This window comes from Pelobates fuscus, chromosome 10 (genome assembly GCF_036172605.1).
Source record: "Pelobates fuscus isolate aPelFus1 chromosome 10, aPelFus1.pri, whole genome shotgun sequence".
Taxonomy (NCBI): Eukaryota; Metazoa; Chordata; class Amphibia; order Anura; family Pelobatidae; genus Pelobates; species Pelobates fuscus.
In genome coordinates this window covers 53,087,310-53,100,013 of record NC_086326.1, presented here as the reverse complement: position 1 = coordinate 53,100,013, position 12,704 = coordinate 53,087,310, and the positions used below count along the sequence as shown (strand labels likewise).

The 12,704-nt window shown below is 38.6% G+C and overlaps 1 protein-coding gene across 1 annotated transcript in view; it reads right to left on the bottom strand.

Annotated features, from left to right (window-relative positions):
* Positions 1 to 68: 68 nt before the first annotated feature.
* DHX32 (DEAH-box helicase 32 (putative)) overlaps positions 69 to 12,704 on the bottom strand; it is a 75,955-nt gene continuing 63,319 nt past the window's right edge. The window contains exons 7-11 of the mRNA XM_063434722.1: positions 10,781 to 10,972; positions 8,212 to 8,361; positions 4,144 to 4,331; positions 3,054 to 3,235; positions 69 to 403 (exon numbers count right to left, since the gene is read on the bottom strand). Coding sequence (XP_063290792.1) covers positions 223 to 403; positions 3,054 to 3,235; positions 4,144 to 4,331; positions 8,212 to 8,361; positions 10,781 to 10,972 — 893 coding nt within the window. The 3' untranslated portion in view covers positions 69 to 222. The remainder of the gene's footprint in view (positions 404 to 3,053; positions 3,236 to 4,143; positions 4,332 to 8,211; positions 8,362 to 10,780; positions 10,973 to 12,704) is intronic.

Genomic DNA, 12,704 nt, shown 5'->3' with positions numbered 1-12,704 from the left:
AGTGTAAATGCCAATGATAAAATGTAAACATGATTTATTTTTTATTTCATGAGACATGATCAAAACAAAAAAAGTCTTTATACAAAAATAATAGAAATCCAGAACCCTTGTAAAACAAGTACCTGATGCTCATTGAATCTTTTGGAAATGTACAACTCATTAAAGTCTCTTGTCTTGGAACATGATATTGCACTTGTTTTATGTATTTTTTTTAAGGCACAATCACTGTATAATGCATCTTTGATCTGCAGAGCTGTCAGCAATGTTATCGTATGCATCAAGTTCCTCGTCTGGTGGTAATGGTAAGACTGTAGACTGGTTTTCTGAAGCCTTCTGTAGAATTTCCTTACTCTCAGTCGGGGGGAGATTGCTGAAGTAATATTGGGGAACAAACTGCATGAACCTGATGAAACAAAACAAAAAATATAGTTACATACCTAAAAAGAAACTTGCGTCCAAGTTCAGCCTTCCTCGCATATGTTTTTGCTGTTGATCCAAAAGAAGGCAAAAAACCTAGTCTGAAGCACTTCCAATACTGCAACTAGGAAAAAATTCCTTCTCTACCCCAAAACCGCAGTCAGATGCCTCCTTGGATCAAGCACCCCACTAATTAGAAATTATATCCCTGTATGTTGTTTTTGTAAGTATTTATCCAATTGCAGTTTAAACATCTGTATGGACTCTGATAAACCACCTCTTCAGGCAGATAATATCCCCCTTGCTCTTACTGTACTGCCTTGGATGAAATCTCCTTTCTTCCAGCCTAAATGTGTGACCTTGTGCCCTATGTAAAGCCCTGTTTATGAATAGATTTCCAGATAATGGTTTGTACTGGCCCCAAATTGATTTGTATAATAATATATCCGCTCTGAGGTGCCTTTTTTCCAAACTAAAGAGATTTAAATGTAATCTCTTTGTAACTAAAATGCTCCATTCCTTTTATCAATTTTGTAGCATGTCTCTGCACTTTTTCTAGTGCCATATCATCCTTAGAACAGGTGCCCAAAAATGCACAGCATATTCAAGGTGTGGTCTTACCAGTGATTTATAAAGAGGCAAACTTATATATTTTCATCGCGAGAATTTATGCCTATACGTGACAAAACCTTGCTGGCCTTAGCAACTGCAGATTGACATTCCATATTGCTGCCTAATTTGTTGTCTATAACATTTTCCAAATCCTTCTCGTGTGTGGTTATCCCTAATTCACTACCATTTAGAGTGTAAGTTGCTTGTGCATTCTTGACCCTGAAGTGCATAACTTTGCATTTTTCATCTGCTATTTTAGTGCCCTGTCCCCCAATCTATACAAATCCCTCTGCAGCAAAGCAATATCCTGCTCACATTTTATTACTTTACAAAGTTGTCATCTGCAAACACTGAAACATGGCTTTCAATGCCTATTTCAAGATCATTTATAAATGTTAAATAGAAGCGGTCCCCATTAATGACAACTCGTTGTACTCTATCCTTAAGCCAGTGTTCTACCCAAGAACAAGAATATTCATCTAGACCAATTTCTTTTAGGTTGAATAACCTATTGTGAGGAACCGTATCAAATGCCTTGGCAAAATCCAAGTAGATCACATCCACTGCAACACCCTGATCTATACTTCTACTTCTTTGTAGAATGAAATTAGGTTAGTTTGATAGGACCTATGTTTCATAAAACCATGTTGAGTATTGCTAATAAAGTTCTTCCCAATGAATTCCTGAATATTATCCCTTAATAGCCCTTCAAATATTTTCAGTCACAGAAGTTAAGCTCACAGGTCTAATTCCCAGGCAAGGATTTTAAACCCTTTTAAAATATAGGAACAGCATCTGCCTTCCTCAAATCCTCCTGTACAATACCTGAAACAAAAGAATCTTTAAAAAATAAATACAGAGGTTCACATATTTCCCCACTTAGCTGTTTAAGTACTCATGGGTGAATACTGTCAGGCCATGGAGCTTTATTTACATTAATTTTCTTTAACTGCTGTAGCACCTTGTCTCGAGTCATCCAATCACATGTTATATGAAACCCTGATCAATTGTGTGTGTGTAACTAAAATTGTACTATGGGTCATGTGTTTAAGCAGAATTATGAAGCACTAACCATTTAAATGCCAGGTGCCACATTAAAGTGCGATGTTCTGGGTACACCTCTAGCTCTATAGTTAGTGGTACTCCTGTAACATTTAGGTAATCTCAAATCTGCATTTCATGAATTGGAATTACAGGAGATCTCACAGATTATTGCACAAAATTCCTCCGCTTCAACTTGGTCACACTAGAGTGGTGCCTATTTGATTTAGAGCATTACAAGATTACGGTTTGGGTTGATATCACTTGAGAGGGTGTTCAGACTGCACTATTTAGATGTAATTTATGTTGGCATTCAACATTTACATAAGCTGAATTTCAACTTTTTTTTTTTTTATTATAAACTGCGAGTTGAACGTGTTCAATAAAGTTTAAATGACCAATAGAACTACCCAGACCACTTTATCTCCTTTACGTTTTCAGGGGCTAGTGGCCCTTTTGGTTTTAAAAGGTTAAGCTTGTACAAAGAACTTTTATTAGGATTCAAGTGAATGTATTAAACGTTACTGGAATGAAATGCAACAACCTACAACGGTCAGAATCCTAGAGAAAACCAAAATCTGTCCTTTCCCCAATTACTAAATACTATGGTAGTAAATAATGGAATTGTCTAATTTGCAGTCATCATTTTCAAGATACTTTTGCCTTTTCCTAAAGGAATGAATTCTCAAAAGCCCTTCATCCAGGATGTTTAGTCTAATTTAAAAAACTGTAGATGGACCAAAACCATTTGGAAATTATTTTATTTTTTTAAAGACCAATATATGACAGTTTTATTTCAAACTAATTTATTAGAGGGTAGAAAAAAAATCAATTCGGTAATAAAGACGGCAAAAATACAATAACTGTAAATTCTAGATCACTGAACTATGCATTTGATTTATAAACTTTGGAATGGGTTCCTGGAAAACACCTTTCTGTAAAATTTGTATATTTTATTGTGATAGCTTGGTGTCACTACTTACAGATCTGGGGAGATTTCAGATGTAATCCTAATGCAGCTTCTGTCTGAGATGCTGAATTCATGGAAAAGAACCCACTCTGGAATCCTTTGCTTTATACAATAGCCAGAATCGGGGTGTAGTTGACCCACTTGCTTGTGTGTTAACATGATATAGTTTCCCAGGCCATCCACATCACGGGCAATCTAGAAAAACAGTTTAATGTTAAAATCACAGGAATACAGAGGGTTTAATTTTTTTCTTAAAATAAGTACTGCCACAAAAAAAACTGAAGTGCTGGTGTGAACAACCTGATTTGCATGACCAAAATATTACATTGATATCAGACTGACACCCAAAAAAGCTTTAAAATAAAATGTTCATACATTCTCTTCAGATGAACAGGTATCTAATAAATGTGTGGTTGAATAAATGCTATGCAGACTGATCACAACATTTAAAGGAACACAAATGTATTCCATGATGCTATAGTGTTAAAAATACTCTTACACTCCACCCACGTCCTGGCGGTATACGCCCTCTCACACTCCACCCACGTCCTGGCGGTATACGCCCTCTCACACTCCACCCACGTCCTGGCGGTATACGCCCTCTCACACTCCACCCACGTCCTGGCGGTATACGCCCTCTCACACTCCACCCACGTCCTGGCGGTATACGCCCTCTCACACTCCACCCACGTCCTGGCGGTATACGCCCTCTCACACTCCACCCACATCCTGGCGGTATACGCCCTCTCACACTCCACCCACATCCTGGTCGTATACGCCCTCTCACACTCCACCCACATCCTGGTCGTATACGCCCTCTCACACTCCACCCACATCCTGGTCGTATACGCCCTCTCACACTCCACCCACATCCTGGCCGTATACACCCAGTTACACTCCACCTCTATACCTTTGTATTATAGCTCTACCCACACCACTGCCCTTCTTCTATAGGTGCAGCCTCTCTCACACTCCCTTTTGCACTGGTGGTATAAATAAACATCAATGAGAAGCAGTATTTCTTAATAGACTAAAACCTTTCTTTCATACACAGTGCTTGTGCCATGCTACATGTACATACTCCACCTGTTGATTCTCCTTACCTGCATAAAGTATCCTGATAAAAGGGATTTTTTTATGTTCAACACGTTGTCCTCTGAGCCAAAAGCAGGTTCTGAAACTGGAAGCTCAATCCGTTTCATAACGTCAAGCAGTTCGCTTCGAATGACGCAGGCCATCTCCAGTGCCGGAAAGCTTAGGTAATAATCTTGACACCATTTTTCAACATCATCTGTGAAGAATTTGATTTTTTTTTCTTAATTTTTAATTTTAAAAAAAACATTTATAGAAATTAGACATATTCTATGACAATGATGGCAGCCCCAACATTTCAGATGTTTCTGACATACTATGACCATCAGGTCATTCTGGGAAATGTAGTTTACATATATCTGGCAATGGCAAGCATTGCCATCACTTTTTTTTGTTGGATGTTTTTTCCTTGCATTAATATCATATTTTAAGACACTTATTAAAGGGAAACCATCACTTCTCTGGAAATTACAAAGTTGAGGAAAACAGTGAAAAATCACCTACACATTGTGTTAACCTTTTCTCATGTGATGCTCAGCTTTCTTTTAAAATGACACTAAACATTTAGCAAATGACAACGTAATCCAATTCAGAACACAAACACTGGATTTGTTAAATATAGGAAATTAGTAAACACAGGATTAAAAATCACAGGAAGTCGTGCTTCTTTAAGATTTAAGTTGCCATTAATGTAGAAGCCAATTATAAAATAAGAGTGTTGAATTTTTATTAATTTTTTCAGTTGAAAGTGGCAGATATGACATTTTTGCAATATGCAAGTCTTTCCTTTATTAAAATGAAATATATAAATAATTATAATGGTAGTAAAAATATCGCTAAGACAACACTCAATAGATCATTTAGTCTATATAATTAAATTGATTTTTAAAAATGTATTTTAACTACTAATGCAGTCACAAATCAAACATAATACGGCTTGCTGGGGACAATGTTTTACATTGGAGCCACAAATGGCCAAATCAGAATGTTTTTCCCCCATTCGTTTTTGTTTGGCTTTGTTTGTTGGGATCCAAAGAACTGCTTCTGAAAGAGAGAAACGGATCCCACTAGAGGGGTTTTATCTTAACTCCTGCTTGAAAGCAATGTTCTGATGCGGTTTCTCTGTGGGTACACACGTTCCAAATGTTGTATACAACCATTCATCTTTGATAAAATATAGTTTTGCCGACAGCTGTCTTGCTACTCCATTTATAAAACTCTTATCTTGGTGTGCACGGTAATGTTTAGCAATGTTACACTCCTTTTTGTTAAACAAAAGACTGCCACTTTCTCATTCCTACAGATCCGTACATGAACGATAAATGACTACAGAGAAATTGCTTCCCATGTTCTGCCATTAAGCAACAAGAAAGTGCAAAAAACAAAAAAGGGACCTTTAATGTGAGCATGAAATGGTGAAGATTATTCTTCAATGTATCTCTAGGAGGAGATGCTGATTGGAACAGTGTGGCGTTTTGCCGTGTATACACATTAGCCTCTCGATGCTTTCTGATAGGAAATCATTGAATTGGCTGAGATTATCAAGTTTGATGATCTCAGCCAAGGTGATGAAGGAACGAAGTCCGTGCCAGCAGACCCTCACTGCCCTAGATAAAAGGTGAGTTTTCACCCTTTTTAAGCTGTGAGTGAACTCCTAACGTGTTTTTAACACTAGATGTTTAGGACAGTGGCGTCGCTAGGGAGGGGGCCAGAGGGGGCCATGCCCCCCCCCTACATCATGCTGTGCCCCCCCATTGGGCCCCCCCAAATGCCAGAAACTTGCTGGCTATGTGTTTAAATTATATTCCCTCGGACTGTAACAGACAGTCTGTTACAGCCGGATGGAATGCAGGGCAGAGCAGCTGGAACGGTGCTGGGTGTTTTCAGCACCCAGCAGCTTCCCCGGCACAGGCCCCGCCCCCAAACGAAGCCCGCCTCCTGCACATAAGCCCCGCCCCCGGCGTTAAGCAGCAGCCCATGCTGCTGCTGGAAAGGATGGAAGATGGCTGCCTGACCCCCAGCAACAGCCTCCAGTGACAGGTAGGCTTAATGTGCTTGTGTGTGTATGGACTCCGCAGTCTGTGTGTGTGTGTGTGTGTGTGTGTGTATGGACTCCGCAGTCTGTGTGTGTGTGTGTGTGTGTGTGTGTATGGACTCCGCAGTCTGTGTGTGTGTGTATGGACTCCGCAGTCTGTGTGTGTGTGTGTGTGTGTGTGTGTGTGTGTGTGTATGTATGGACTCGGCAGTCTGTCTGTGTGCATGGACTCGGCAGTCTGTCTGTGTGCATGGACTCGGCAGTCTGTCTGTGTGCATGGACTCGGCAGTCTGTCTGCGTGCATGGACTCGGCAGTCTGTCTGCGTGCATGGACTCGGCAGTCTGTGTGTGTGCATGGACTCGGCAGTCTGTGTGTGTGCATGGACTCGGCAGTCTGTGTGTGTGTGTGTGTGTGTGTGTGTGTATGGACTCAGCAGTCTGTGTGTGTGTGTGTGTATGGACTCAGCAGTCTGTGTGTGTGTGTGTGTTTGTATGGACTCAGCAGTCTGTGTGTGTGTGTGTGTTTGTATGGACTCAGCAGTCTGTGTGTGTGTGTGTGTTTGTATGGACTCAGCAGTCTGTGTGTGTGTGTGTGTGTTTGTATGGACTCAGCAGTCTGTCTGTGTATGGACTCAGCAGTCTGTCTGTGTATGGACTCAGCAGTCTGTCTGTGTATGGACTCAGCAGTCTGTCTGTGTATGGACTCAGCAGTCTGTCTGTGTATGGACTCAGCAGTCTGTCTGTGTATGGACTCAGCAGTCTGTCTGTGTATGGACTCAGCAGTCTGTCTGTGTATGGACTCAGCAGTCTGTCTGTGTATGGACTCAGCAGTCTGTCTGTGTATGGACTCAGCAGTCTGTCTGTGTATGGACTCAGCAGTCTGTCTGTGTATGGACTCAGCAGTCTGTCTGTGTATGGACTCAGCAGTCTGTCTGTGTATGGACTCAGCAGTCTGTCTGTGTATGGACTCAGCAGTCTGTCTGTGTATGGACTCAGCAGTCTGTCTGTGTATGGACTCAGCAGTCTGTCTGTGTATGGACTCAGCAGTCTGTCTGTGTATGGACTCAGCAGTCTGTGTGTATGGACTCAGCAGTCTGTGTGTATGGACTCAGCAGTCTGTGTGTATGGACTCAGCAGTCTGTGTGTATGGACTCAGCAGTCTGTGTGTATGGACTCAGCAGTCTGTGTGTATGGACTCAGCAGTCTGTGTGTATGGACTCAGCAGTCTGTGTGTATGGACTCAGCAGTCTGTCTGTGTGTGTATGGACTCAGCAGTCTGTCTGTGTGTGTATGGACTCAGCAGTCTGTCTGTGTGTGTATGGACTCAGCAGTCTGTCTGTGTGTGTATGGACTCAGCAGTCTGTCTGTGTGTGTATGGACTCAGCAGTCTGTCTGTGTGTGTATGGACTCAGCAGTCTGTCTGTGTGTGTGTGTATGGACTCAGCAGTCTGTCTGTGTGTGTGTGTATGGACTCAGCAGTCTGTCTGTGTGTGTATGGACTCAGCAGTCTGTGTTTGTGTGTGTGTGTGTGTGTAGAGACGCCACTGGATTAGGAATACGTGTTTGATCTAACTGCACTATATCTATATTTACAATCATCATTATTGTCCACATTTATACTAACTTTACTTAAGATTATTTCTTGAAGTTGAACCATAATTCTTGTTCTTTCACCCATCCCGTCAAACCAGGAAATTACAGATTTTCCAGCCAATTCTGGCCCTCCTGTAATTTGAAAATTCTTAACATCCTCATGCAAAGCAAACTACCAGCAGACATTGTCTGGTGCCTTTAGATCTTTGGTTGGCCACAACCACTGTGCGAGGTGCAATGGAATGGATCAACAAGGCCTTGAGGGCCACAATGGTGATACGATTTCTCTCCTCAACACTTTACTAAACCTTCTGATCTCATCTTTAATAAAATAATTGGTCCAGAGACACAGCTAGAGTTTCCACTAGTAACAAACTTAAATTTACTGCATTTAGAAACTTAATTTTTTTTTTATAGATATATAAAGGACAGAAAAGAAAATAGTACGTACACTGGCTGGCGTTGGATCTTTTCAACTCTTCATATGCTTTGTAGATGTTGATAAGGGTAAAGTGATCTCCTTCAGGGTGTAAAAACTTTGTTTTACGAGTCAAAACTGGTTCTTCTCCCTCCAGGGATAGATTTGTAAAGCAGTTTGGAGCTATGGTGCAAAAAGACAACATTGCGATCAAAAGAATGGTTTGAAATTAGTAAAATCTTTTTTTAATAAGCATTGTCACTTAAAGGGAAACCATCATTTCGCTGGAAAATATACCATTGAATAAAACAATGGAAATCACCTATAACTATCTTTGCTATCATGTAAATGTATAATAAAGATTTAGTAAGTGGCATCACAGTCCTGTTGAGTCCAGGCACAGGAAGAGCAAACTAGGCAAATGAGGAGGAAAACAAACATTGGGTGTTATGTATAAATATATTTTGCGTTTAGTTGTTTTTTTTTTTTTTTTTTTACTGCTTTGGTCATTTGCGCCAATTTATCCAGTTTAGTCCACTATAATTTTCCCTTTTTTTTTTTTTGCCTGTCATTTTTTTTTTCAATCTATTTTTTTTTCTGTGCACGTTCGTTTGATATTGTCACATGCAAATTATACAAAAAGTATGAACCATCACAACTTTTTTTTATTTTTTTTAGATTTTACCTGCCACTTAGTTTGACAGAATTGTTCCTGTCAGGTAAGCAGTGTTTACAATGATAGAAAAGGGCAACATTTAAAATAATGATTGACAGTGAGCCACGGGGGAGATGCTCAGTTTCAGGAGAGAAGTAAATATTGCAGTGTGGATTTATACATTTACATTTTATCATCTTTCAGATCTCACAAAAACATATTTGCTAAACACAGTTAATAAGAACATACCTAATATTAAAAGTCCTAGCGGATTCCCTTTCAAATTATATTTTAAGTGTTGCTTTGTGATGCGTTTTTAAATGACACTGGATACAGTATATGTTTTTCCCTAAATAATTGTTGTTTGTTTCATAAAAAGTTATAGGAGCCATGTCTGCTTAGGTCACTTGACTGGTTTTATGAAATAAAAGTGCGGAGAAGAGAATGACCCTTTAATATGGCTGTAAAAGCAGTCAACCAAATGCACAGGCCATACATGATGTGTCTAGGGTTTTGCGCACTGATGTCACAAAACATTACAAATGGGGTGGTTGTTATAAAACAACCATAATGTTTCAAACTACACAGCAGTTCTTACTACAAAACCAATAATGTAAACAAAGTAAGCTAATACTCAATATAACGTGTGTTGTGCCCAGAAATCATTTAAATTATTGCGTTAAGTCAAATTAGATTATCCTTAGCAGAGATATAGAGGGGATAATGTATGTATATATAAATAAACAAGGCAACATTGTAAAACAATTGAAGCATGTAAAATGTTCATAGCAAGGAAAACTAACCTTGCACACTCAAAAACGCAACTGATAAAAATACTGAGATTTCTCTTTTACAGGTAATAAAAATTATTGCCGAAAATGTTCACTTGTCACTTTGATTGCGGAGGATAATTTTGACATTCAAACACACAAATTTGTTTATGAGATAGAAGATAGAACTATCCTATTTCAATGCTTGTTTTGTAAATCTGTACTCCAATCCAATTGTAGTTACCATAATTAAAAGACACACACACACACACACACACATATATATATATATACCGTATATATATATATATATATATATATATATATATACATACACACACACACACACACACACATATTCAGGTGAGTGCAGCCCTCTTTTTTATATATATATATATATATATATATATATATATATCGCCGTTGTGCGCCCACTGTAGTGTTTTAATGCTCTCTTCAAGGAGGTTGTACATTGTATTTTTGGGTACTCACTAATGTGTGCAAATGCATCTTAATGACTGTTACATCTTTACAATTGCAATTTCTCAGAGCATAGATGGCTTCTGAAGCATGAAGAGGACTGTTCTGCAGTAAATATTTAACGGCAATCTGTAGCATGATATAAAGTCATACAGATTGTATTTTTACGTGAAAAAGTGACAGATGAACTACCCCGTACAATGATAGACACTAACCGCGTGTATAGCTGCTGAAACAAATTGAATAAAAATGTAAATTCCTAGTTATGAACACAATGGAGCCCAGTGCAGATATTCAGTTATTTTATGGTCATATTTCTGCTACAACCTTTCATCTCCATCATGTTATGTCATCATCTTTATATTCCTGAGATGTACGACTATGAAAATGGCATTACAGTGCACACGGGTGCAGGTTACTGCTCTGTTCTATTAGATTCCCTGCAAGATATATCTGTATTTTGTGACATGTAAAAAAAAAAATTGCTCTGTCTGTATCATCGGTCCTCTAGAAACTTTAATTGTCTTGTTTAGCAGTGCTGCACTCCTGATTTGCATTCAGGTGTATTCTAAGACGTTCTGTTGGCTCGCTTGCTACCAGATATAGAATCAGCACATGGAACAGTCCCCTAACTTCGCAGGAAGTCCGCCGTTTAGTATGCAGAATAACGATGGCCATTGTTTTAAATGTACAATACCTGTCACCATGGCAGCCAGTGTCAGAATTTCATCAACGCAGTCAAATTCGCAGGCGGCTAAAATAGACTTTGACAGCTGTGGATCCAGTGGGAACTCAGACATAATTATTCCAAATTCAGAAAGATTTCCGTCATCGTCAAGTGCAGCTAGATAATCCAGGTCCTCCAACGCCTGCATTAAACTTTCAGGATCTGCACAAAATGAAAAAAAAATAGAAATGTCATTTAAAATTATGTATATATATTAATAATAAATCACCATATATGCTTTAACCAATTAACCATTTTTTTTGGAATGGGGGGTGGTGTTACACTGTGGCATCCCTTGCCCCTCATTTTCTGGGGCTCATTAATTTACCTACAGGGGATATGGCACGTGGTTTCCCAGTTTATGTTTTGCATATCCAATCTCCTATTAATTTGTCTGACTGTTCTGTTAATTTTGGGAATCTTTGCAAAATATATATATCTACAAAAATACCGGCACTCCAAGACTTGTGATGTCATGATGAAAGTTCCCTAGAGGGACTGAAATGTTGACTTGCTGGAATTCTTCAAATAAAGACCTACCTTGGAGTGCCGGTATTTTTGTAGACTACATGGATGATGACTTTACTTCACACATGGTTTCTTCCCTGGTTGCTCTCAATGAGGTAATATACACAGTGAGAAGCGCAGAAGCGCCTCTAGTGACTGTCAATGATACCGCCACTAGAGGCTGGATTAACCCATTTGTTAACATAGTTTCTCTGAAACTGCTTTGTTTACAGCAGGCAGGGTTAATCCTAGATGGACCTGGAACCCAGACCACTTAATTAAGCTGAAGTGGTCTGGGTGCCTATAGTGGTCCTTTAAATTCATGGGAGCTATACATTAAATTTTAAGATTTCAATCACAAGGGTTATTTTAAAAAAACATTTTAATTCACTCACTGGTACTATTTGTAGACCATCTATGGGAAGTTTTCAGGGGGACACAGGAAAATCTATTGGTTATTTGGAACTGATTGTGTTATTGATATTGTTATTAATGTGAACTTGAAAATATGCTTAATCTAGTTTTATTTTGTTATTTTTAGTTATGGAATTGTTTTGTAGGATACTTCTTAAGGTGGCCGGCATTGTAACCACGAGACCAGAAGTGTTAACATTTCAGAAGTCAAAAGGATCCTTTCTCAAGACTAAATAAGTATCCAATTTTATAATTCTGAATCATCTATATGTTCTATCACAAGATCCACGTAATATTGAGGGGTGTATACCTACAGCATCAAACTCCTTTTGTTCAAAAAATTAAAATGTAATCTGTGAGATTAAACCACTTTATGTTCATTTATTCAGAAATTCCCAAATTGGGATCAGTTTTAGGTAGCTATTCCAATCAGCACTGCACATGTAGAATGGCGATTCACATCTAGATACATTTATATTCGATCCATGACTGTATAACACAAAGATGTCCTGGTAAGTGAAACATTTATTACATGGTGTAGAGGAAAAGGTGAGAACTTGCAAAGATGAAGCATTGAGGCAGAAAGAATGCAGGACGGTCGAGAGCTTCAGCAACAACGAGTCATAGAATAAAATACTGCATTATTAGAAGCAAGACTTTACCAGAAGATCAGTAAAATAAATATTTGTGTTTAATTACGTTTTTGAAGGCATTCTTCAGATGAATGTTACCATCCTTATTTTATGAATTGTGAATGAATTGTGCAGTTTATGCATTAACAATGTGATTTAACAAAAATAATTTTGTATCGGTCTGTTTATATTGTATTGTTCTCCCAATTATACAGCGCTGCAGAATATGTTGGTGCTTTATAAATGCCAGTAATAAATACAATCAAGCAGTACTAAAAAGGAATAATAATATAATATATCAGAAAATAGCAATAATTAAGTAACAGGAAGGGCTGTCTAAT